Source organism: Anabrus simplex, chromosome 2 (genome assembly GCF_040414725.1).
Source record: "Anabrus simplex isolate iqAnaSimp1 chromosome 2, ASM4041472v1, whole genome shotgun sequence".
NCBI classification, from domain to species: Eukaryota; Metazoa; Arthropoda; class Insecta; order Orthoptera; family Tettigoniidae; genus Anabrus; species Anabrus simplex.
Window position 1 is genome coordinate 633,115,901 of NC_090266.1, and position 27,324 is coordinate 633,143,224.

At 40.1% G+C, this 27,324-nt stretch overlaps 1 protein-coding gene across 1 annotated transcript in view; it reads left to right on the plus strand.

Annotated features, from left to right (window-relative positions):
- Positions 1 to 19,724, plus strand: part of LOC136862974 (MAM and LDL-receptor class A domain-containing protein 2) — a 348,511-nt gene extending 328,787 nt beyond the window's left edge. The window contains exons 16-18 of the mRNA XM_067139270.2: positions 8,738 to 8,943; positions 14,495 to 14,660; positions 19,557 to 19,724. Of these exons, the coding sequence (XP_066995371.2) occupies positions 8,738 to 8,943; positions 14,495 to 14,660; positions 19,557 to 19,600 (416 nt within the window). The 3' untranslated portion in view covers positions 19,601 to 19,724. The remainder of the gene's footprint in view (positions 1 to 8,737; positions 8,944 to 14,494; positions 14,661 to 19,556) is intronic.
- Positions 19,725 to 27,324: the final 7,600 nt, after the last annotated feature.

Below are 27,324 nucleotides of genomic sequence, written 5' to 3' on the forward strand. Positions count from 1 at the left end.
GTTTTACATCCAGTTAAGCCTCATCTGGTATGCAATCATGATTTACAATTCTCACTACTTCATTACCTATAATACATAAACAAATAATTAAATGCTAATAATAAAAATAATAACAAATATTTAATAATAAAAACAATATCTATGGTTGCTAATAAATACAACCAAATTAAGTTAAAAACTGTTCTACATGCTTCATGACACGTAAGTGTGGAAAACTGAAATTGGTCACAAATAGTAAATATAATGTATTTTAACACCACATTCATGTAAATTTCAAATTAATCAGAGTTGAAAGTGAATAGAGAGATTTATTTATTAACTTTATAAAATCAAGTTCTCTTTCCTTTGCACTTCTTTGTTTTCTTCTTCAAACAAATCCATGTGTATTATCTATAACTATAACCATGTAATAAAGCACATGGCCTCCCTTTTTCCATCCCGATAAATTCCATAATAGCACAAAAACGATTAATGAACAGAAACAAATAAACAAACTGAAAACTCAACACTCTGGTAGAGCTAACGTTCTGTATGACAACTAGAGCAGAACTGGATTGGTAAGACAGGTGGAAGAGGTATGGAAAGGAAAACCTTGGAATGAGCTGGCACTCTTCCCAAATATATTGTGTCCACAATCAAGACTATTAATGGGTGTCTGCAGTCAAAATTGTCGCAATCAACACGCAACCTTCTGACATAGCCCTACTATCTTCTGATCCCCACGTTGTCACTGCATCACTAAGCAGGCCATAAAAAGTCTAAAACCTGGCAAAGTGGCAGGTGTTGATGGTATTTATCTAGAGTTCCTTCTTCATAATGGACCATCAGCTGCTAAATGGCTTACTAACTTCTTCACAAACATACTAGAGACATGTAACCTACCTTCACTCTTCAAGTAAACAAAAATAATAGCTGTATTACAAACATCTAAGGACCTAACAAAAGTTGAGAATTCCTGGCGAATAGCACTCCTCAGTGTTACAATTAGCCTTCTGGAAAGGCTGACATATAACATGATCTCTGCGACAATCAATCAGCACATTCCAGTCAAGCAAGGTGGATTTAGACCTGGATGAGGATGTGACGAACAGGTTTTAGCACTAGTTACCCATATTGAAAATGGCTTTGAGAAAAAAATGGTAAGCACGGGTGTCTTCTTAGATCTGACAGCTGCATATGACACCGTATGGCAAGATAAGCTCCTTCTCAAATTTATCAGCATCATCCCTTGCCTGAAACTCACCACATTACTCAGTAACATGCTGAGTAATAAGTACTTTTAGAGTTTTTCAGAAGACTCCAGAAGTAAAGTACATAAGATAAATGGTGGACTCCCTCAGGGCTCCATATTGGTCCCTCTACTATTCAACCTGTACCATATGACCTCCTATTAACCAAATCCAGAAAATTCATCTACGCAGATGACATCGCATTGGTTGCCCAACACCAATGCTCCGATGAGCCTGAGTCGATGCTTACATCAGACTTAAAAATTCTAGACATTTACTTTCATCAGAACAACCTTAGACCAAACCCTCAGAAAACTGTTATGTCTACCTTCCACTTGCGGAATAGAAGTGCTGGGTACAAACCAACCATGCCATTCAGAGGAGAGAATCTACAGTACTGTAGCATCCCAAAATACTGGGAGTCACCCAGGGTAGGTCCTTGACCTACAAGAATCACCTCTGTAATGGGTCAGCCAAGATCAAGACCAGGAATAACATCATTCAAAAGCTGGCGGGTATATCCTGCGATGCTAATGCTCAAATCCTGAGATCCACTGCTCTTGCACTTTCTTATTCCGTCGCTGAATGTTGCTGCTCAACCTGGCTTAACAGTGCTCACACTGGACTAGTAGACACCCAGCTGAACCAAGAAATGCATATCATTACAGGGTGCATCCAACCAATTAACACACACTGGCTTCCCACCCTAAGCCACATACCACCTCCATCCCTAAGAAGATCTCAGTCACTGCTTAACTTACGGAAGCAAATATAAAACCATCCTCACCACCCTGTTCATTCTGACATATCAGCTTCTCCAGCTAAATGACTGAAATCCAGACACCCCTCTTGGCATACTGCAATGAATCTACAGGACACCTCTTTTAATATATCGGACGCCTGGAAAGAAAAATGGCAACAGAAATCTTTGTTACCACATCATCACATCATTAAGAACCCCTGCAAGTGCCCAGATAGATTTTTCTTTCCCAGACGGCAGTGGAGGACTCTAAACCGAATTAGGACTGGCCAAGATAGATGTGCAGCCACTCTCTTCAAATGGAGATGGAAGACATCACCGCAGTGTGACTGTGGAGAAGAGGAGCAGACAGTGGATCACATTGCATTTGAGTGTCCTTTGCATGCTTAGAGATGCTCTATAGAGGACGTACACTGTTTCTCAAGCAAAGCTCTTTTCTGGCTCTAAATTTTTTATATGGAACTTTAGTTATAAACTAGAGATGGTTGTTGTACAAACTGTATATAATATTGTATTCATCATACGCTAAATAAATAATAACTGCGACCCCGTTCTCTGCATTTGCCTAGGGCTTTACTTTGGCACCACTTACATAGGACAACATATCATTTATTTTTATGAGTAATACTTTCATATGGACTTTCCAGGTATCAAAATTGTATCTTCTTCTTCTTCTTCTCCTTCTCTTCGTACAATAATAATAATTGTTACCGTGATTTGGTTGATCAGCAGAGGTGAAAGAAGGTGCTGGGGTGAATGAGTCTAACTACTTTATCAAGAAAGAATTTAAACTGAAATGGAAGGTTATATTTAAAAACAAATTCTCACTTAGTGAGATAACAATAACATAGTAATTTAAAAACAAGATTTAGAAAGAAAAAAAAAATGAATCTTTAACACACTTCGGCAACAAGCCCTTAGTTTTACAATTTTTGAGCTTTCAGATCAAACATTACAGAGGAGCGTAATTTTACAAAGGGCAGAAATCCCCAAATACCTGGAGCACTTGCTCCTTAATTTACCATGTCAAGCCTCCTAGAGGCACTTTTAAAATACTTGAAAAGAGCATACATGCTCTCAGTTTTTCAAGCCTCTTCAAGGCAATAGTAGACATTACAATTATTTGCTATCAAGGCACAACTTACAACAATGACACGGGGGTATCTTGTACCCAATCTACTGGGCCTTAGCAGAAAAAGAACAGGTTAAGTAAATGGCCCAAAATACAAAAATGAATGGAGGCGTGTACTTGCACTCCTAAATACTCATTTTAAAACCTAAAAGGCACTAGGCCAATGAAACAGGGGCTATTCCCAAGCTATGGAGGTGACCCGTATAAGAATAATTTAAGACATTACAGAAAGCAAGAAAATGCAGTCACCTCAAACCAAAATGAAGGGAGGCTCAAGAGGGCAAATCACTCTCTATCCCCGAATTACACTTACAGATTTTATGAAGTTTTTACATAAGCCGGCAGAAAATGACATGTTTAGAAAAGTAGGTTACATATTAAAGTTTCGGACCTTTCCCGCGGGTTAAACTGCTGAGCTAGCAAGAAATAAGATGTAAAACGGCCATTACCTTGCTGAAGAGCTGCTGGCTGAAGAAAGAGGCACCACCCGCCTCTTGCTACACATCCACACACTAGGTTAGATGTTGATCAAGTGGCCGAGAGACGAGAAAATCAACAGCTTATAAACCCTCGGGGAAAGTTTGAGACCTTTCATGAATAATTAAGCCACACCCTCTCTCTTTTATTGGGTTGCTTAAAGTTCCACATCAAATCAAAGAAGAAACCTGTGATTGGTAGGAAATTAATTACACAGGAAATTAATTACAGAAATTCTTGATTGGTTAAAATAAAAACAGGCGGGAAGAAAGATAAATATTGCCAACCCACAACTGAATGAATGAAATTTAGTAAAGAACAAACTTATGAATAATTTCTTCAAATAAAGTTCCTTCATTTCGCACCAGGGTGCATGATCATAGTTTTTAGTAGAGACATCTATGAGAGAGCGTCCACACTTCTTGAGGAACAGAAAACAAAACAAGTTGAAATTCACACAGTACTGGCAACTTCATAATCACAAAATTAAGGTAGTGACATCTTCTGAGAAAATTTATAATTTGGTCCAGTTTTAAGTTCCGAGTTTTTCCTGTAGAGGAGGTTTTATTGGTGCAAGATTTAAAAGTGCGGCATAGGGGTGTACCTCCCGGTACAACAACAACAATAATAATAATAATGATCAAAATAATAATAACCATAATAATTCAAGCTTGATACCTGCATTAGTTACCCATGGGTAAAAGAACATTGTTTTCAAGTCATACCTGTTATCGTACTTGTGTCGATATCCCCCCTTTAACTTCAAACAATTTCCACACTTTGTCACACTCGTCGATGCTGCCTTGGACGTAAGTTGTATCTTCTTTCTTCCTCTATGTCACTGGATGTGCTCTCCTCCTCCTCTTGACCAGCATGTGCCGCGCCGCGGTTCGGGGTTGCCTCGCTGCCAGCCTCTTCCTCGACAGTCTATATGTTCTCCTCACGATGACCAGATGGTGCTGTGTCATTAGTAGCCTCTCCTCCAGGCTTACTCTGTATGCGCAGCGGTCGGGTGACTCGCCACAATTCTGATGCGTGGACCTTGACGGGAGGGTTGGTCTTCAGTAAGTAGACCCCATGACTCAGCTGTTTATCCACCTCAATGGGACCAACCCACTTAGGTGCGAGACCTATGTGAAATCCTCCATCTTATTACTGACTGGGTGGTTACGTCGCAGTACTTGTTGGCCTGGTAGGAAGATGTGGGTCTCTTTGATATCTTGAGCCTTGGCCTGGGTAAGGGATATCTTCTCGGCCAAAGCTTGCTTCTCCTGGATGCTCTGCTGCTGTTGCTGCTGCCACTCTGCCAGGGAACCCGCTGCATCACCTTGACCCAAAATGGGTGGTGGACGAATCTCCCAATCCCCGGTGCCGTACAGTTGTCGACCAAGAAACAGCTCTGCTGGGGAATAGCCAGTGACATGGTTGATGCGTCATCGCAGGGCAAAGAGTGACTGCAGTATCAGACGTCAGATTGCATGCCGTGAACAAATTGGAGGCCGCACATTCACATATAAATACAGCTGCCTCCCAAGCAACCAACGCAGTTGCCAGCGGGATACAGGAGAGAGTAGCTACATGATGCCACAGAGGATGACTACTGCAGCAGTAGTCAAAATGTCTGGATGAAATGAGAGGAGTGGACCACAGCATAATAGCCCAGAAGATTTTAATTATATTGACACCAGCTGCGAAAGCCTTCATACTTTGATGACTCTTCAGAGGTACTCTACTTTCATCCCATTGTATACAGATGGATCAGAACATACAGAACCTCCAGGTGTAGGGGCAGCTTTTTATTCACCATATTTACAAGTAGCAAAGCAAATTTCCTTACCATCCCAGGCATCATCGTATACTGCAGAGATTTTTAATATAAGGCAAGCATTATTATTCATAAAATATTCAAGGATAAAAGAAGCAATTATTTGTATGGATTCGCTTAGTACACTTTCCTCTTTACTTCATGATGAAGACCCTACCAATTGAAATATTCAAAACATTCGCAAATCAAGTTACGATTTAGAAATGAGTAATGTCAAAGTAATATGTTTGTGAGTTTCAGCTCATATAGAAAATACGGTCAATGTACAAGCTGATAAACTTGCCAATGAAGCTGCTAATGGATTTGGCTTAGCATATCATTTAGCAGTTTCTTATTTAGATTTATGGGGAGAAGTAGTGGAACAGTTATGGAAGCTCTGGATTGAAAACTGGAAACATGAGTCCCTGTTTACAGGCAAACATTTATTAGATATTTTGCAGACTATCCCGAAACATCCATGGTTTTTTACAGGTTCCTACACACAATGACATATATCCACGATCATAAGATTAAGACTCAATCATGTCTGCACCCCTAAACATTTATTTAGAATAACGGTGGTCGACATGAATATCTGTGAATGTGGTAAAGAAGTCGGTACAACCAATCATATTTTGTTCCAATGTGAAAAATTCACCCCTGAACATTTATTTAGAATAAAGGTGATCGACATGAATATCTGTGAATGTGGTAAAGAAGTCAGTACAACCAATCATATTTTGTTCCAATGTGAAAAATTCAAGCATCAACGGATCAAAATTCTTCATAAAATAATAAAATAATGAAATTGGGTATTCAATTGTCCTTGAATGTCCCTTGCCTATTACATAGACCTACAGATCAACTGGCAGAGCCACTAGTCCATTTCCTTCAAGAAAGTTAACTCACAGTATAATTTTTACTAATATGACTAACACATTCTTTATATGTGATTCGGTCTTGTCCGTTTGATAGTTAAATGCCGTGATGAATCACACTGATGAGTATTATGAGCATTATGATCCTACGTTCATTTTATACTATCAGTCATATAGATCTGATTTTACTGGTTATGCCCTTTCCCTAGTTGACTAATTTATTCCGTAGTCAAGCCAATTGAAATTAAGTATTTAAGAAGCATGATAGGAAAGACAAAAAAGGACAGAGCAAGAAATAAGGACATCAGGAAAGAAATCAGAGTGGAAAAACATTTTGACAGTATGGAGATGGATAAACTTAGATGGTTTGACATGTTAAGAGGATGGAAGAGGGAAGGATGCAAAAGTGGATGATGGAGACCCAGACTAAGGTGGTTGCAAATGATCGAGAATAGCAGAAGAAACCTGGTTTGGAACATAGGGAGGAAGAGTTTTGTTTGGATAGACAAAGATGGAAAAGTGCCGTAAACATCCCAATTGGCAGGAGGTGGACAAGGAAAATGATGATGGTAATTATGATTACTGAAGTATCTACTATCACATTTTCAAAAAAAAAAAAAAACTCAATCATGAAGCATTTCATCGTAGTCTTCCCATGTTGAGCTAGTTTTGGCTGAAGAGCATTTGTCACAGTCGGGAGATGCTTGAAGAAGGAGTTTCAACTATGGACTTCATTCATTACTCCTCTGACAGACTTCATACTGGTGAATATCTTAAACCTCCTACCATAATAATTTTAATTTTTAGACTTCCTTCACTTGTACTTTGAGCACATCATATATAGGCTAAATTTCAACACTAAATTCTATTCAAGTATATTCTACTGATTGAGCAAAATGCATTTAGTTTCTAAAGTGGTTATAGATAATTGTAAGATTGAAAACAGTAGAGTTTTCCTACTACATTGCAAGGAAAATGGAAGAAAATGGGAAATGCATCTGAATCTTTACAGGTACAATTGTATGCCAGACTGCTGGCCTGAGTAACTCAGATGGTAGAGCGCTGGCCTTCTGAAGTCAAGTTGGTAGGTTCGATTCTGGCTCAGTCCCATGGTTTTGAAGTTGCTTCATACACCAGCCTTGTGTTGGTAGATTTACTGGCAGATAAAATAACTCAAGCTGAACAACCTCTGCAACCTCTGTCTTTCCGAAAACCATATAGGTGGCAGGGGCTTACTGGGGGTCAGAAACCACCCCAAACCCATGGAATTTTTATAAAAAGAAAATATACAAAAACTGATAATAAACTAAATAAACATTCAGAGGCATAATTGTAGAACCAACAGATCTGCAATTCACTTATATCAGTGTCATTATAATGACAAGTCATTCCTGAACCTTCATTATGTTCTACCATCATTTTGTAACTACACACACACGCGCGCGCGCGCGCGCGCGCACACACACAAATACACCCCCTCCATCGTCCGATCCTGGCTACGCAACTGAGTGGGATGAAATACTAATATTATTATAGCATGCTGGCCTTTGGTCACAGGGGCCCTGGGTTTGATTCCCGGCAGGGTTGGGAACTTTAACCATAATAGGTTGATTCCCCTGGCACAGGGACTGGGTGTATGTGTCGTCTTCATCATCATTTCATTCTCATCATGATGTGCAGGTCACCTGTGGGCGTCAAATCAAAAGACCTGCACATGGTGAGCCGAAGTCCTTGAACACATCCCAGCACTAAAAGCCGTATGCCATTTCATTTTTCATTATTATTATGAAATCTAGACTGCTAAAATTCTACTTAGTCATCTATAGCATCTGTTAAGTCCAGGCATGGCAAACTGAGGCTGATCACATGACCAGACTGTTTACTGTAGCCGATTTGATAGACTCCTTTAAGACACACAATACCGCAAAGGATGGGAGAAGAAGGTTGCATGTTGTGAAAGCTTAGTTTAAATTAATATTGAACCTAATATTCTAAGAATTGTGGAGTCAAAATAATCAAAACAAAATGAGTAGAATCACAATACATGTAAAGGAAAAGTTAATTCACTTTTTTTAAATTGATTTAATTTACAATACTTACCTATGTTTCCTATTATCATAAAATGTTGGGCCATTTCATCCCCAAAGAGCTGATTTTAACATGAATCTATTAAAAAACTGTGACCTGGGGTAAAGATACATTTGTCATGAATGCCACACTTGCTGTGACTATCTTGTAGTGGCCAATGTCTTGACAGGCTTAGTCTAGTTTAAGCTCTGTAATACTTTATCACTTATTTCTTATTTCTTATTTTTAAGAGAAATACTCAGACTAGCTACTAAAAGTTACAATAATTAAAACCAGGATATATTATCATCCTAAAATCTATCTTATATCTATATTCACCTGATAATATACATTGGGATATTCAAACAGTTATTCTTTTCCTGTCCACAGATGGTTATATATTCTTTGATATCTTCACCACCAACCAAGTGCAAAGACAAGTGAGGCTTGTGTCACCAGTTATGAATCCAGTCAAGGATAAAGACATCTTGTGCTTTTCATTTTGGTTTGCTGCCTTTGGTGCTGGGGATACTACTCACCTACGTATTGTCAGCTACCCTCCACATGGTGACTTGGATGACCTGACTGGAGAAACGGTAACATTCCATATAAATACCGTGTATGGAACAATAGAGTAATGTCTTCCTTTAGAGCAGAGCATCTTAGTTCTTACTATTGTACTGCATATTTTATTGAATTTTAGAATTATATTTTAGCACTTGAATTAAATAGGATGTTTGTCCAGTTGTACTATCTCTGAAGACAATAACCACCACCACCACCACCACCACCACCACTTGAATTAAAAAACTGATGGTATATATTACACAGTTATTTTTCATTTAATGTGATACAACCTTTCTGAATAACATATTACTGAATTGTTGAACCCACCATAAACATTAAGAGAATTACAAGATAGAAAATTTCATACAAACATACATCATCATTATAGACCATTTTGCCTTTGAGTGTTCAGTCTGCAAGCCTCTGTGAATTTACTAAACATCGCCACAATCCTCTATTTGCAACTATTACTGTCACCTCATTTAGTTCTATACCTCTTATCTTTAAAACGTTAGAAACTGAGTCTAACCATCGTCGTCTTGGTCTCTCCCTACATCTCTTACCCTTCATAACAGACTCCTACTGAAGGGTGAATGCCCCCCCCCCCCCGGTGTGTATTTGTGGTGTTATTTAACCATAGTACACATCCTTACGGAGTGTGTGGACCTGGCTGATCTGCGCCATAGTCTAAAACTCCCTAGTGCCATTTCCCTCATCCTACGAGATGACAAGCAGTCATTTGCCTGGTGTGAAAATGGGAAACCACAGAAAACCATCTTCAGGGCTGCCGACAGTGGGGTTCGAACCCACTATCTCCCGAATACTGGATACTAGTCGCACTTAAGCGACTGCAGCTATCAAGCTCGGTACCTGGACTATGTGTAAGTAGGGTAGCATCATGCTTCATGAATTTACCGAGATCAGAACATTTTAAGCAAGCCTTTAAGTGTGGCCAGGTGTGGGACTCCTTGGAAAACAACATGGCAAATGCTGGGGCTGTACCTTAATTAAGGCCACGGTTGCTTCCTTCCCACTCCTAGCCCTTTCCTGTCCCATCGTCACCATAAGATGTACTGTGTCGATGCGACGTAAAGCCAATAGCAAAAAAAAAAGTTGTCCAAGTGAGGATCTCTCCACTAACCAGTTAGGGACCAGCAGTGGGTTGTATAATCCTAGCCGCCTGAGCACAAGGAGGGCCATGACTCAGAGTATGTCCGAGATGCCCAGTCCATTCCATAGCAATTGGTATCCCAAATCTCAGGATCACTTACTAGGCCACTCAGCCATTGCCCATGGTTGACAACTAGGACGTGACTAGAGTAACCCACACTATGAACCATTTCATTATAAAAAATTATTCTTAAAAACTACAGTTCTACAAATGAGGTAACAGGACCTCTTATTGCAGAAATACAGTACATGCAACTTTTTCATACATGTATAAAACGTAGCATGAAACTAGTAGAGGAGGAAGTAGCGTATTGTAACAAGGGTAAGTTGCAACATCTCACTGATTTTGAATAGTTTTCAAGCAAGTGCTCCCACACCTTGACAGTTTGTAACTAGTTTGACCGGCTCATGGGAGCAACTCATATGAATTGCATACTTTGTGTTCCTGAGTATTTTTGTAATGTCACTTTTCATGCGTAATTTTATTCCTTTTCTTGCTATTGTTAAAATGTAGGTTCTTTTAGGAAATGCTTGCTGTTTTGATAAGTAACAAGTACAAGTACTGTATATATTTATGTTCCATTGTTTTGTAATGTTTCTTTTCTTCAAGTATAAGTAAAAGGAGTACCATTACATTAAACAAATGTATAGCAGGGTAATTTGCCATGCACGTTGCAATAGGCCTCTTGCTGTGGCAAGTATATCTGTGACCATGGCCTGGCACATAAGTGAACTACTTCTGATGTCACTGATATTATCCTCTAATTTTGACTGTTGAATTTAATATGTGTGAATTAAAATATGAGCATTTTTAACACATTTGCAGTTTGTTTAATTTCAAAACTTACATGATGTCTGTGAAACGTTAGGGTTTTTTTTTTTTTTTTTTTTCAAGGTATCTGTGAACTGGAAAGTTTGTGAACCACTGATGGATAATGTTCCAGTTGTTTAGTTTATTATTAGACTCACTTTATCAGATCTCTTGGAATCTTGTAGTAAAAAATACAAAGGACTTACACTGTGACACAGTTTGTTTACCCTTTCAACCGTGAAAGGTGATCAAATAATTTACCAAATAAAGAAAATAATATTAAACTGTTCACATAGAGCATTTTTATTGTAAGTGGCATATAAGGGGTTTGATTAGTTTTAATAGGCAGTCAGCTACTTGGAAAAAAAAGATATATATATATATATATATAAATGGAGGGTTTTGAATGCACGGGCAAGTATTCATAAGTGGAATTTATTTTCATTTTAGAGAATTTACAGGGCAGGTTGGCTAATTTATAGTGGAGCCGTTGGATAGGGCAACAATAGCCCAGTTAGATTAAATTAATTGAACAACAGGATCTGGATTTAAGATGCTTAATGATGCAAATACTACTACTACTGCTGCTGCTATTAAAAATGTTTTCATTCCATATCCTGAAGGGGTCTGGTAGACCTCCCAGAGGGTTTTGCCCTCTCTCAGGCCAGGGAGATTTGTGGTACAGAGAAGGTGAGAGGGTGGCAGCTATGGCCTATAAAATGATCTGCCCCGGCATTTGCCTTAGTCCAGGTGAATGGAAAGCCAGAACAGAGAACGGTGGGGATCAGCCCTTCTTCCTCCCAAATGCAGAGCTTCAACACTAGTAAAACTAGCTGCTGTTGGCTACTCTGCTTGGTAATGATGCAAATTCTTTTATAAAAGCTAATTGCCAACTTCACTGTTAAAAACTAAAAGGTGAGTTACATAATTTTCTGAAAATGTATCGTTCACAATATGGGTTGAACCTTCATCATAATAATGGTGAAATAATATTTTTCATTTCAATATAGATTTAAAACAACAATATTCTATCTCAAATTCCACAACTTGTTAACTTAAGTGGTTAATTCAGTTATAATTTATCATTTAATAAACATTTTGCACATATTTGCAAGAAATAATTGTATTATTGGATATTCCAGAGAATTTTCCAACTTAACTACTAATCATTTGCTGTACATCCTATACTAGAATGTGTTTGTCAAGAACTCTTGTTATCAGGCTATGACCCACTGTTTAGATTCAATACAACATAAACATCTTTGTTTGTATTTTTTTTAAACAGTTCTCCTCAACAATAATATTGACTATGTATCCTGAGAATAACAATTGAATCTACATAGCCTTATCACCACGCTGTGGCTCCATGGCTAAATGGTTAGCATGCTGGCCTTTGATCACAGGGATCCCGGGTTGGATTCCTGGCAGGGTCGGGAATTTTAACCATAATTGGTTAATTTCACTGGCACAGGGGCTGGGTGTATGTGCCATTTTCTTCATCATCATTTCATTCACATCATGACGTACAGGTCGCCTACGGGCGTCGAATCAAAAGACCTGCATCTGGCAAGCCGAACTTGTCCTCGGTCACTTCCGGCACTTAAAGCCATACGCCATTTCCATTTTTTTACCACACTGTGAAATTTTTGATACACTTTCATTTTTTAAATGATCCACTCCTTAGTTAATTGCTCGTAACTCAAGAGAATCCATATTCCAGACAATCACAAGAGATATAATTGTATCTTGTCCACTTACTGGTGTAAAACTAAGATGTGCATTTCATGGTCCAAATGAAAGAATGGAAAAATTTATTAGCAAAGCGCATATTCATGTACACTGCCAGAAAAGAACATGTAACATCCCAAGGACAAGGTCATATTATTCACAAGTGATGTAACAGGCAGTTCATCATTGCAGGAGTATAGGATTACAAATGCAGACCAAATGAAACGCGTCACAGTAAAGGGTGCCCAAATAGTTGCATCAACACACAGTGTACCCCACTCAGGCAGCAGTACAAGCATGTATTCATGCTTACAAACAATCTTGAAGGTGCCAAGTGGCATCCTGCGAAAGATTGTCCTAAGCATCTTTCACCTTTTGATGCAATTTGGCAATAGTTTTCACAGCTCTGGAGAACGCATAAGTTCCTGCTTCATCATGTCCCATATGTGTTCAGTTGGTGAGAGATCAGGTGACCTTGTTGGCCAGGGCAGTTGTTCTACACCACGTAGAGCACGTTACATCACAGCAGCTGTATGTGGACATTCACTGTCCTGCTGAAAAAGCACATCACCTTCCTGTCAAAGAAATGTCAGTAGCACGGGGACAACAATCTGTGCAATGTAGCAGGCATTGGTTATGTTACCTTGCAGAAACACCAACAGTGACCGTGAGTTGGGACTTGGGTGTCGTGGGCGAATGCACTCTGGAATAGACCACTCACTACGTCTACGCCGTACACATGTACGTCCATCACTTGCATACATACAGAACATACTCTCGTCAGTAAAGACAACAGAGCATCATTCCCCTCTCCAGTCGACTCTTTCACGACACCAGAGTAACCACGCTTGGCGGTGTCGTGGTGTCAGTGGTAGCCTGGCCAGTGGCACACGTGATCATAATCCTTCTGCAAGAGAAGGTCCCTAATGATCCTTGATGACACAGCAGATGCAACATGTAACTGGATTTCGTTCCTGGAAGATGTTTGGTTGGCCACTGCTGCTCGTAAAATGCGTCGATCTTGACGTGTGTCTGTACCATGCAGACGTCCGTAGCCTGGTCTACGGGTGTGGAAATTTTCCACAGTTCACTGTAGAAAGCAGCAATACACCACCGATACATTGCACCCAACATGTTCAGCAATTTGTTGATACGTCCATCAAGCTTCCCGCATGCCCAGAATCCGACCCCGTTCAAATGGCTGCATTTGTTCAAAAGGAGCGAGTACTCATTGGTGAGGCATGGTTTTACCTTAGAATGAATGTTGCAAACACTGTTCACCTCTAACCTCAGCACAGTTACTACCTGCAGAGTCAAAACAGAGTGCGAATAGACAGGCCTCCTGAGTGCCATCTGATAGTCGATGTCTGTGACAATGAATCATTAACACAACAACCCCTCAGTATGCACATATTTACCCTGGTGCCACTGAACATAGTCCTTGAGGATGTTGCATGTCTTTTTTTTCTGGAAGTGTAGTTAATTGATCATTTTCTAAGTTGAGATTCACTTGTGCAGTTTCCATAACTGATTTCTTATTTTCTCTGCATAATAATATTATCTTTGCTAGAATTTTTAGGTTTGTTTTGTTCCTTCCCAAATTTTTACCTTATTTTTGTAAACTAGAAAATGGTTTACTATTAAGGAAGCATTATTATTAACTATTGTTTAAAGGGGTGAATCAATGAGATATCAGCTCCAGCTATTGCATTAAGCCTAACATTGTTAATATCTTCCAGAGTGGAATCTTCTCATTATTTGAACACATGAGATATGGAATAAAATTTTCTTTTAATTTCTCTGTTATTTAGGGATTTTATCAAAGAAACACAGATGACTGATGAAACTTGATTTTGATCTTTCAATTCTAGCTGTGGAAGTTGGCAGCCCAGGGAATGGATACAGCCTACCCAAAGTGGAGCCCAGCCCAAGTGACATTAGACAACCGTAAGCCTCTTCGTCTCCTTCTGGAGGGTTCAGCCAGTAATGGGGGATTTGCAGTTGATGACATAAGATTATTACCTGGTGCCTGTGAAAGTAAGTCATACTCAATAATAATAATGATAATGATAATAATAATGATGATTATAATAATAATAAGAAGAAGAGGTCATAGAAACATGATGATGATGGTTGTTTTTAAAAGGGGCCTAACAACTAGGTCATCAGCACCTAATGGCACAAAATGAGACCAAATGTAAGTACAATTAAAAATCCATAATCCTCCACTGACCAGAATTCAAAATGTGAGGACAAAGAATGAATGGATGGATATGAAGTTAAAACAATCAGTGGATCTGACCCGCAATACTCCACATTCGCAGAAACTAGCGTTAAACAATAGTATTACTGATCAAGGGACTGCTTCTAAAACACAATACTGAATCAATGATGTTTGTACTCTAAGCGGATCCATAAATCCAGGTCATCGGCCCCTCATAATGGTACTTATCGCTAGGAAAGTAGAACCATGGTATTTGTTATGTTGCGGTACTAATCAAAAGTAGCGTAGACTCGTGATATTCCACACAGTATGGTACTACTCACAGGTAATGTAATGCGCACATGTAACACAGACCTTGTGTTGTTATTTACAGGCAACGTAAACCTATGGTGTTCTTCACATAACTGGACTAACCACAGGGACTCGCATTATCCCGTGGTGTTCCTCACATAGTGGGTACTAATCATAGGCATGGTAGAACCATGGTGTCGCTCATATAGTGGTACGAATCACAGGTATTGTAAAATGCATCTTGAGCACACACTGTCGCTACTAATCATGAACCTATTGTGTACCCAACATAGTGGTACTACGAGAAAGTAAAAGTGACCCATGTTGTTCCCTGCGTGATAGTACTAATTACAAGTAGTATCATGGTTCTAATTTGATCATCCCTTGGTCGCCCCTTTTAATCGCCTCATACGACAGTCAGGGGATACCGTGGTTGTATTCTTTGTCTGCATCCTCCACTCACAGGGGTTGTGTGTTTGGTCCGCGAGAGGTATTTTATTTCCCACAAATCCGCTGGCAAGCCGGTTAGGACCCCCCTATCTGACACCTGGGACGCGCCACGTGGGAGTATCACCTCTCCCCCCTGCTATGCCAGTGTAGTAGGTTTGTGGGTTGTAGAAATAAGAACTGTATATTCAGTGTGTTCATAGCAACAGTAATCTTAAAAATCACTTGTGAACAAACAGTTTGAGAACCTCTTTTCTTGCTTGTTTGTTTACTAATGATACTACTGTAGTTTAACGTTTAGTTGACGGTTACCCCGCTATGGTAATAAGTAGACTATACAGCCAACATCTCATCACAGAGCATCAGGGCAGATGAATTTCCTTGGGTGTGGTAATCATCCCATTAGTGTAGGAAACGTCACTGGAACACATCAGGTAGTGTCTGAATCCAGGTTAGGAGAAGCTGCAAAATGTATCTGTACTCCATGTTACAAGCAGCTTGATCACTTGCCAACAGTAGCTCTAAAATGCCTTTAGAAGTGGTGACAACATCATAATACTAGCCTAATATGAAAATGGCCCTTTTAAATCAGCTTCGGAAAAGGCTAGGGTGTTCCCTGGAAGCAACATGCAGTTTTAATGCTGGGGGAACAATGAGAATTGGGTGACCAGTAGAGAACGTTATGAAGATGGCAATAATCAACCTCATGTCACTAACTGGAAAGTCAAAAGAGGTGACAGATTTTCTGGAGAAGGAGAATAATAGGATTGAGTGAGGTTAAGTAGAGAGGAAAATGAAAGAAGAAGTTTGGGAAGGGATACACTCTCTACTGGAGTGGAGGACATAAGGCAAACAATGGACTGGGGATAGTGACCAACAAGATCTTAGATGAGTATGTAGACAAAGTGGGCTACTTAAGTGATAGAATAATCCAGATGCAGGTAAGGACAGAAAATGGACTAAGGATTTCATCCAAGTGTATGTACCTCAGACTGGATGAATAGAAGAAGATATGGACAAATTCCTGGAGACACTTGAGAGAGAAATAAAGAATATAGAAGTCACTGTCATGGCAGACATGAGTAATGAATAATGAGTAATTAGACCTTTTGGAAATGGAAATAGGAATGAAGAGGAAGAGAAGTTTGTGGAGTTTTTTTTGTGGGTGAGATGGGTTAATAATATAAGTGGCTTTTACGCCCCACTAACTACTTTTTTACTGTTTTTGGAGACTCCGAGGTGCCGGAATTTAGACCCGCAGGAGTTCTTTTATGTGCCAATAAATCTCCAACATAAGGCTGACGTATTTGAGCATCTTCAAATACCACTGGACTGAACCAGAATCGAATCTGCCAAGTTAGGGTCAAAATCTGGTGAAGTTAAGGACATTAGTCCCTGTCTTACACTTCACCACTGTTAACACATATTTAGTAATTTAGAGTAATATACACAGTAGAAATATATTAATATGAAGTCAACTATCACTGATATTAAGCTAGAGGGTGATAATCTTGATAATAGTATTATGAATAATAATAATAATAATAATAATAATAATAATAATAATAATAATAATAATAATAATAATAATAATACCGGGTGAGTTGGACATGCGGTTAGGAGTGCGTAGCTGTGGGCTTGCATTTGGGAGATAGTAGGTTTGAACCCCACTGTCAGCAGCCTTGAAGATGGTTTTCCATACTTTCCCATGTTCACACCAAGCAAATGCTGGGGCTGTACCTTAGTTAAGGCCACGGCTGCTTCCTTCCCACTCCTAGCCCTTTCCTATCCTGTCATCGCTAAGACCTATCTGTGTCAGTGCGACGTAAAGCAACTTGTAAAATAATAATAATCTAGTTGGGGATGATGATGATGCTACAATCCATAACTTCTTGTCATTCCAAGGCATATATCCTCAGCTTTCAACTCCTTCTTCACAGTTACAGATAGCTGGGAATTTAACCTTCTTTTTCTCTTTTTGGAAGTGGGCCGATGACCTTCGATGTTAGGCCCCTTAAAACAACAAGCAAGCGTCATCTTTTTGGAAGTAGTAGTAGTAGTAGTAGTAGTAGTAGTAGTAGTAGCTTCATGTCAGTAGATTTAATGGCAGATAAAAGAACTCCTGCGGGACAAAATTCTGGCACTTCAGCATCTCTGAAAACTGTAAAAGTAGCAAGTGGGATGTAAACATAAACAACATTATTATTAGTACTGAGTGTGGTCTTAGAATGAATGGCTATAGATGTGGTCAAATTAGTTGTTTGTTCTTCCTTATGTGACTCATACTGTAAGTCACACTATACAGAATGTTTCAATAATTCAAGGTATAATTTTATGATTGGATCCCATCACATACAGGGAAGGAAAAAAGTATATATGAACATGGCCCAGAAATGCATACTTTCTTGGCCTCCATGATCACCTGATCTAAACCCGTTGGTCTTCTTTATGTGGGTTTAAGCAAAGTGTACACGACTGTTGAGGAGGATGAAGCAACACTTCACAGCAGAATTGTATGGTCTTTTCAAACAGTATGTACAACACCGGACTTATTGGAGTGTATCTGTAACTCCATACGACATTGAACATTAGCCTGTAGTATGGCAGGAGGTGGGTATGTTGAACACCTTGTATGATAATGACCGGAGTACATCAGTACATGCAAGATAGCCCATAACACTTAAGATTGTAGTCCACAACAGAGTCTGATATCTTGAAAAGTGCAAGTTTTCAGACCCATGTTTATATGGACTTCTTTCCTTCTCTATATTTGAGAAATCCAACCCTGAAATTATGCCGTGTGTTTTTGAAACACCCCGTATAGGTCAGCCCAACATTTGTTGTACCAGTACATGTTGTAAACTCCTGATAATGTATTTCATAGTCTTTTTAACCCTTTCCCACATGAAAATTCTTGGTTGAAATTAGGGTAGTATTTTTTAGATGGATACAAGGTCTAGAAAAGAGAAAATCAAAGAAATATATATTTCTGCTTCACATGTTCCAGAAAGGTACCATAGGTGTTATGTGAGTAAGTTTTCCAATTAGATGGCATAAAACAGTGGTAAGAGTATGATATTTTAAATGGCTTGGAACTAAATTTTAGGGGAAGGAATACAAAATAATGGCAGCAAATTACACTGCTGACAATTTCTAACATAATTTTATCAATTTCTATGAAAAGATTCAGTCAGATGTTCTATTCAATCTGTTTCTAACAGGTCATTTCTCAACATTACACACATGTGTGGACCATTTTAAAACACTTGTTTTCCTCGGAGAGGTAAAGGTAAATATCTCGTGTTACAAAGAGAGTTTTGGTTCTACTTTCACATCAACAAATTGTAGGCACGTGCTCACCAACAACAGCAACAGAAATACACCCTGCGAGACTCTCACAATTGTTGAAGTGCAGGTTGACATGGCAAAAGTGACTCGTTAGTGTGCAAGATTTTTAAAAAAGTATTTACTGAGTATTTATGATTTAATGATTGTATGTATATGACCAGATGCACAAAAAGGGACCCGGAATCAGCAATGGAAATTTTACAGCAGAGATGAACAAAGTGTCTGGGATGTAAAAATTGCATTTCACAGATTTGACTTCTTATGCTACATATGGGTTTACTTAACAAATTAAATTGCTAACCAGTTCAGTTCTTCATCACCAGAGTCGTGAAGATTTTGTACAATTCATAAGAAAGTAAATGAAAACTATTAAAAAACTGTAATTTGTGAAGAATACAATTAATGTCAAGAGTCAGTAATTAATATCTTCTGAAGTATTGCCCCTAGAACCATTAAGTGTTTTTTTAAATGCTCAATATGTTATGCCAATTTTAAAACCACAAGAAAACCAAAACTGAAAATCCCACTTTAGGTCCCTTTCTGCACAACTGGTCACATATGTCATATTGTTTAGTAAGAAGCTTGTGTACCATCAGAACTCATTTTATCATGACTTGTTTCAGTTCGACCAAGAGAAGCCAGAACAGGTGAAGTTTCTGAACGATAGGTTCACTCGGCGAGTCTTGACCTGTTCAACCATCGTCCATTTTTTCATTATACTGCATTTTACGCAATATAAGGAAGAAATGAAGTACCTTGTACACTGTCCTTCTTTTATACAATTACATGGTAATCATTCCGTCATGCTGTATGTATTACAATCACTTATAATAAAGTATACTGAAAAAGCTGTATTTATCTTTTCCCTACACATTTTGTTTCTTGAAGTAAGTGAATTGTATGAAGCTACTTCACTGAGGTGCAGGGTTACTTTGCAAATGTCCTAGTTGCCACATCTTGTTCCTATTGAAGGGTTCACCAGATGAAGTTGCTAGGAAGTGAACCGGAGCTCTTGGATCGTAATGTTGGATGCTAGTTGATTGTACAGTCACACCCCTTATGTGATATTTCTGTTATGAGATAGTGCTGCATACTTGTCAGTAGGGATAACATATGAGACCGCACGTGAATAACTTCATGATGTCTTGCAGGCCCCTCGAGAAGGCTACACATTTCTTATGTCATGTGGTACAGAGAGTGAAAATATGCTGCAACATCTTGGTCAACCAGACTACTCAGAAATCATTTTGGTCATCCATTCACAATGAATAGCACAGATGTATGTGCAATTGTGCAGATTAACTGCTCGAGTCCAACACTTCGAGGGAGAAATGTTTACAATATGTTTTAATTTGCACACGCACGCAGAGAGTGCAACAATATTTACTTTGACTAGAGAAGGGTTACAAAATTCTCAAAATTTAGACTGCTGTTCTCAAGAATTTCTTTCGTACTTGTTTAATCCAGGTCAGCATCTGCTAATTGTGAGCAATGTACTGTACATTTAATGATGGGGAAATGCGGTACATTGTATAGGGAGGTACATTCAGGGAAACTGGTTGGTCTAGGGAGCAGTGATAAGGGTACAGGGAACTGGAAGTCAAGTAAGGATGACATAAAAATGTTAGTGTTGAACTGTAGAAGTATTGTAAAGAAAGGAATAGAACTAAGTAATTTAATAGATACATACTTACCAGATATTTTAATAGGATTTGAGTCATGGCTAATGGATGCAGAAATTTTCTCACAGAACTGGAGTGTATATTGTAGAGATAGGAATAGTAGGATGGGGAGTATTTGTTCTGGTGAAAGAAAAATTTGTAAGCTACAAAAAAGTTAAAGATGAAAAACATGAAATTCTAGGCATAAGGCTCACCATTCACTCACTCACTCCACAGGCTTCTGAGGGACATGAAGTTCTCATGCTGATCTCACAACCCTCTTCCATCCTTTTTTATTTTGAGACTGCTCTTCCCAGTTATCAATTTGATCTCCTTCTTCCAGGTGCTTCGGGGTTTTCCTGAAGGTCTTTTCCCATTAAGAGATCCTTTGTATAGATCTACTGGTGCTCTGTTATACTGCATCTTCAGTACATGTCCAGCCCAGCGCAGTCTGTTGGATTCTATCATACCCATTATAGTGTGTTGTTGCGAGTGGGTATACATCTCCTAATTAGATATTTTCTGCCAGCTTTGAGAATTGGGATCAAACCATGGGCCAAGTATTTTTCTGTAAACTTTATTCTCAAAGACTTGCAACTGCAACTGCTCTTTCTTGGTTGTACTCCATGTCTCAGAACGATACCGAAGTACTGGTCGAATGATTTTATTGTAGATAATCATTTTTGCATTCCTCGTTAAAATCTTGGAGCCTAATATAGGGCTCATAGAGAAAAATGCCCTATTTGCATTCTTAATGCACTGGGTGAATTTGGCCATATGGTTAGGTGCGTTCAGCTGTGAGCTTGCATCCGGGAGATCGTGGGTTCGAACCCCACTGTCGGCAGCCCTGATGATGGTTTTCCATGGTTTCCCATTTTCATACCAAGCAAATGCTGGAGCTCTAAGTTAATTAAGGCCACTTCTTAGCTACTCATAGAATTTTTCTATCCCACCATCGCTATAAGACCGTTAATTTGTGTAGTGCGACACAAAGCAAATTAGTTTGTTCCCAGCATGTCAGTTTTGAAAGCAAAATACACTGACTGACAGAGCAAATGCAACACCAAGAAGGAGTGGTCAGAACTTTATGCCAATTGCAGGGTAGACTGACGTCACTGAGGTATGCTCATGATGTGAAATCCGCCGCTGTGCTGCACACGTAGCGAACGATAAATGGGACACGGCGTTGGCGAATGGCCCACTTCGTACCGTGATTTCTCAGCCGACAGTCATTCTAGAACGTGTTGTCGTGTGCCACAGGACACGTGTATAGCTAAGAATGCCAGGCCGCCATCAACGGAGGCATTTCCAGCAGACAGACGACTTTACGAGGGGTATGGTGATCGGGCTGCGAAGGGCAGGTTGGTCGCTTCGTCAAATCGCAGCCGATACCCATAGGGATGTGTCCACGGTGCAGCGCCTGTGGCGAAGATGGTTGGCGCAGGGACATGTGGCACGTGCGAGGGGTCCAGGCGCAGCCCGAGTGACGTCAGCACGCGAGGATCGGCGCATCCGCCGCCAAGCGGTGGCAGCCCCGCACGCCACGTCAACCGCCATTCTTCAGCATGTGCAAGACACCCTGGCTGTTCCAATATCGACCAGAACAATTTCCCGTCGATTGGTTGAAGGAGGCCTGCACTCCCGGCGTCCGCTCAGAAGACTACCATTGACTCCACAGCATAGACGTGCACGCCTGGCATGGTGCCGGGCTAGAGCGACTTGGATGAGGGAATGGCGGAACGTCGTGTTCTCCGATGAGTCACGCTTCTGTTCTGTCAGTGATAGTCACCGCAGACGAGTGTGGCGTCGGCGTGGAGAAAGGTCAAATCCGGCAGTAACTGTGGAGCGCCCTACCGCTAGACAACGTGGCATCATGGTTTGGGGCGCAATTGCGTATGATTCCACGTCACCTCTAGTGCGTATTCAAGGCACGTTAAATGCCCACCGCTACGTGCAGCATGTGCTGCGGCCGGTGGCACTCCCGTACCTTCAGGGGCTGCCCAATGCTCTGTTTCAGCAGGATAATGCCCGCCCACACACTGCTCGCATCTCCCAACAGGCTCTACGAGGTGTACAGATGCTTCCGTGGCCAGCGTACTCTCCGGATCTCTCACCAATCGAACACGTGTGGGATCTCATTGGACGCCGTTTGCAAACTCTGCCCCAGCCTCGTACGGACGACCAACTGTGGCAAATGGTTGACAGAGAATGGAGAACCATCCCTCAGGACACCATCCGGACTCTTATTGACTCTGTACCTCGACGTGTTTCTGCGTGCATCGCCGCTCGCGGTGGTCCTACATCCTACTGAGTCGATGCCGTGCGCATTGTGTAACCTGCATATCGGTTTGAAATAAACATCAATTATTCGTCCGTGCCGTCTCTGTTTTTTTCCCAACTTTCATCCCTTTCGAACCACTCCTTCTTGGTGTTGCATTTGCTCTGTCAGTCAGTGTACATCAGGCATGATTTGCCATTTGAAGAGAGTTGAGTTTATAGCTTAAACTAAGTTTCTCTGTTCTTCACTCCTTGCACATCAAAAAGTAGTTGTCATTTTACAGTTGAGCACAAAGTTTTAATACTAATAAAACAAGAGCAAATATAATGTAAAGGAATAAGAACATAATTTTTATTTAATTGAAAACATTATTAGTTTGTTTTTGAAGAGCTCTTGAACTAAGATTTGTTCTATTTAATTTCTTTTTGCAAACAAACTTGTTAATTGTAATATAAATGTAAAGTAAATAACATCCAATATATGTTACTCTGAAGGTAAAGAAATATAAGAGATATTCCATATACAGTCGCTCGCATGAGTATTCGTCCATGTGTCCTGTTCATATATTGAACACCAAAACTGCATTGCAACACTTCGAGTATGTTCAGAAACAAATACGCAGTGAATATGCAATATATATGTACAATAATACCGGTAGAATATACCTTGTGCACGTCAGTACTCTTTAATAATAAATAATGAGTGCGGTTGGGCTGGGAAATGGCAACGCAAAAGTATTCGTCCACCTTGTGCACTACCTTGTGTAATGTACACAGCACTAAGGAAGTGCAACACGTCACCAAGTGTAGTCCATCAGTGATACGGACAGTGTCGGTGAGACAACATCTAGTGCATGCCCCGAGTACAATGGGCAAGATAAGGAAATGAACTGTTGTTGAACGCCAACGAATTATCCAACTCCACCCACTTGCTAATTCGCAAAGAGTAATTGCTGAAAAAAACAGAAATACCGCAAACTACAGTCGCAAGTATCATTCAAGGATACAAGACCAGTGCAACGTACTCAACAGAACAAGAACTGGGTGGCCAAGGAAGCTGACAAATTGCGAAGAGCGAAGCATAATACGCACCGTCCAGAAAAACCCCCATGTGTCTTTACCAGTGCTTCGAACAGGAGTACAAACCTCCACTGGGAAGAACATCAGCACCGACACCGTATGACATATGTTACACAGAGCTGGTTTGCAGGGGCGTACAAGCCGGAAGAAGCCCTGGATAAGTTAGGTGAACCGTAAGAAGAGGCTGGCATTCGCCAAACAGTACGTTATGAAGCCACCAGCATTATGGAAATGCGTGTTGTCGACGGACGAGAGCTAATTCCGTTTATCCAATTGCTCTGGAAAGCGACATGTATGGAGAAAGAAGAACGCCGAGCTCCAAAGTCAAAATCTGCAACCAACCGCAAAATATAGAAGAGGTTCCATAATGGTACGCGGGCGTACGTCGGCGGCTGGGGTAGCCAACTGCCATACAATACCTGAACGGATGGATAAGATGGTATATTTGAATATATTAGAGCAACACTTAACACTCAGCGCGGCAAAATTAGGTCTTAGTTGTGTGTACTTCTTCCAGCAAGATAATGACCCTAAGCACACTGCTCATGTTGTTAGGGAATGGCTACTCTACAATACACCTCATGTGCTGCAGACACCATCCCACTCCCCAGACTTAAACCCATACATCATTTATGGGCAGAATTAAAATGTAAACTGAGCAAGCAGTATATTCCAAAGAAAGAAGCTCTGAAGCAATACTGTACCGGTTACGACCTGTACATAAGTATTCTTTGAGCATAAGTTACGTTTATTTACCACGCGTAATGTTCCGAGCGCGACTGGTTTGTTTACCAGCAGCGAGGACCAGCTAGCGAGTGTATGATGACTGTGAGCTTTGACGTAGCCACAGGGGCTAGCTAGACCGCCCGCTCGTCTCAACACGTGTTACCAGCCTTGACTGGTATTTTCTGGATTCCACGTCACTTGTTCTAGAGAGTTCGATGGAGAAAATTTTGAAATTTCTATAATAATGATGCTAGCGAATCGAGCGATATATCATCTTGTTTGGGATCACCTAAACGTCCCAATGCTCGAGTTTCAAGCATATCCATCGAGGGATTCGGGAGATATTCAATCAAACCGTATTATGACGTAGACATCCCGGATTGAATAAAAGGAGGACCTACTGTAGCCTATTCACAAAGTCTCAGCTGAGTAGTCAGCGGGGACACTCTTGCTGCTACTATCATCGTGGAACTCTGTCATTATACAAGTGTGGGAAGACGATTCTTCCAAGTACTATAAGTGGACTCATAAGACTTAGAGTGTTGTAGAAAATTTTCTAAGTCTTCGTAAATGAACTTAGAATATTTACAAGTGTTAATTAAATGGACTTGTATTATTTACGTGCCTTCGAGACTGAAACTTTTCTAAGTGTTTGGACTTGTATTATTTACGTGTCTCCAAAGCTGGAATTTTTCTAAGTGTTCGTGAAATGGACTTGTATTATTTACATGGGTTCGAGACCAGAATTCTTCTAAGTGTTCATTGAATGGACTTGTATTATTTACGTGTCTTCGAAGCTGGAATTTTTCTAAGTGTTCAGAAACATGGACGATAACTGGCTGAGAAAGAAAGAGAATAGAAGCTTTTGAAATGTGGTGTTACAGAAGAATGCTGAAGGTGAGATGGATAGATCGAATCACGAATGAAGAGATACTGAATCGAATTGGTGAGAGGAGATCGATTTGGCTAAATTTGACGAGAAGAAGAGATAGAATGATAGGACACATCTTAAGACACCCAGGACTTGTTCAGTCGGTTTTTGAAGGAAGTGTAGGGGGTAAGAACGGTAGGGGTAGACCAAGATATGAATATGACAAGCAGATTAGAGCAGATGTAGGATGCAATAGTTACGTAGAAATGAAAAGGTTAGCACAGGATAGGGTGGCATGGAGGGCTGCATCAAACCAGTCTATGGACTGATGACTCAAACAACAACATTACTCAAAGACTTGTACATTTGCCAGTGTTGGTTTAAAAGACTTATAAATTTCGTCAGTGAATTTATTTATGTGGAAGGACTTGTGTTTCCGTCAGTGGTCACTCAAAGACTTTATGAATTTCACCAGTGATTAACTTTAAATATATTCAAACTTCCAAGTGAATGGACTTGTGTTTTCATTCGAGTTTAGGCAAAGACTTGCACCTTCGCCAGTAATGAACTTTGAGTTTAACTATAATTTCACAAGAAGGGACTTGTATTTTTCGTTGCCAAAAGTTATACAGGGAAGGGGATTTTCCTAGTGATGAACTCTAAAATTATTAATACCACTCATATCGGTTTAGGAGTGTTGGAAGTCTTGATATACAATTATCAAGAACTCTGCTTATAAGTTATTCATCCAAGGTTTTCATGGACTCAGTGCTACTAGTGACCTTGGGAACATCAATCCTCTCAGTCTCATTGCCTCATCGCCTGGATCACCGGGGTTCGACCCGGGCCTCAGGGTTCGAGACATCTCTACTTGCCGTCAATCCAGACAGTCCAGCTGCCTCTGTCTGGAGTATCTGGAGTCTCTGGAATCCCTGGAGTCTTCTGGAACGTGCTTCAACCAGCTTGGCTTGGTGAGCTGGAGAACCCGAGCCATACTATTGGAATACGAGGAAGACAATCCATTTCTACTTAGAGGTGATGTGCCAATTCATGACTTATTTGAATAAACTCTTGTGCAATCAGAGTCAAAGTTTTTCTGTAGATAGGACCTACCTCCTGTACCGAGCCCTAGCTACAATCAATCCAGTTTTTCGCCCTGAGAACTATAGTCATGCCACTTTAACATTTAATCTGAGAGTCGGGCTCTGTTACCGGTACAATACTTCATAGAAGAATGGCACGAAATAGGCCAGGAAGTGACAGAAAAACTGGTGACATCCATGCCGAAACGTTTCAAACCGTGATTGATTTCAAAGGACATTTGACACGCTACTGATACTTAGGAAACGACTGAACTTTTCCTGGCTTCTTATTGTGGACAAATAATTTTGTAACGTGACTTTTCTGCAAGCAGTGTGATTGCAGTGTGATTGTTTTTATTTGTTCCAAATGCCAGTGCATAGGGTGCTATAAAGTATGTCCTCAGCTGTTCAGATGGCAAATAAATCATACTATTACTTGTTTGCAATTAATTCTTTATTATATTGGTGCTACTGTCTATTGTCCTCACATGACGAGTCCGGACGAATAATTTTGCGAGCGGCTGTATGTTGCAATTGATGACCCAAAATTGTGATAATTTAAAACAGCACAAAACCCTGTGCTTCCACAAAAAGAGGTTCATGGTGCATTGTGATTTTCACGTATGCAAATCATTTCGACGATGATGATAATGCTTGTTGTTTAAAGGGGCCTAACATCTAGGTCATCGGCCCC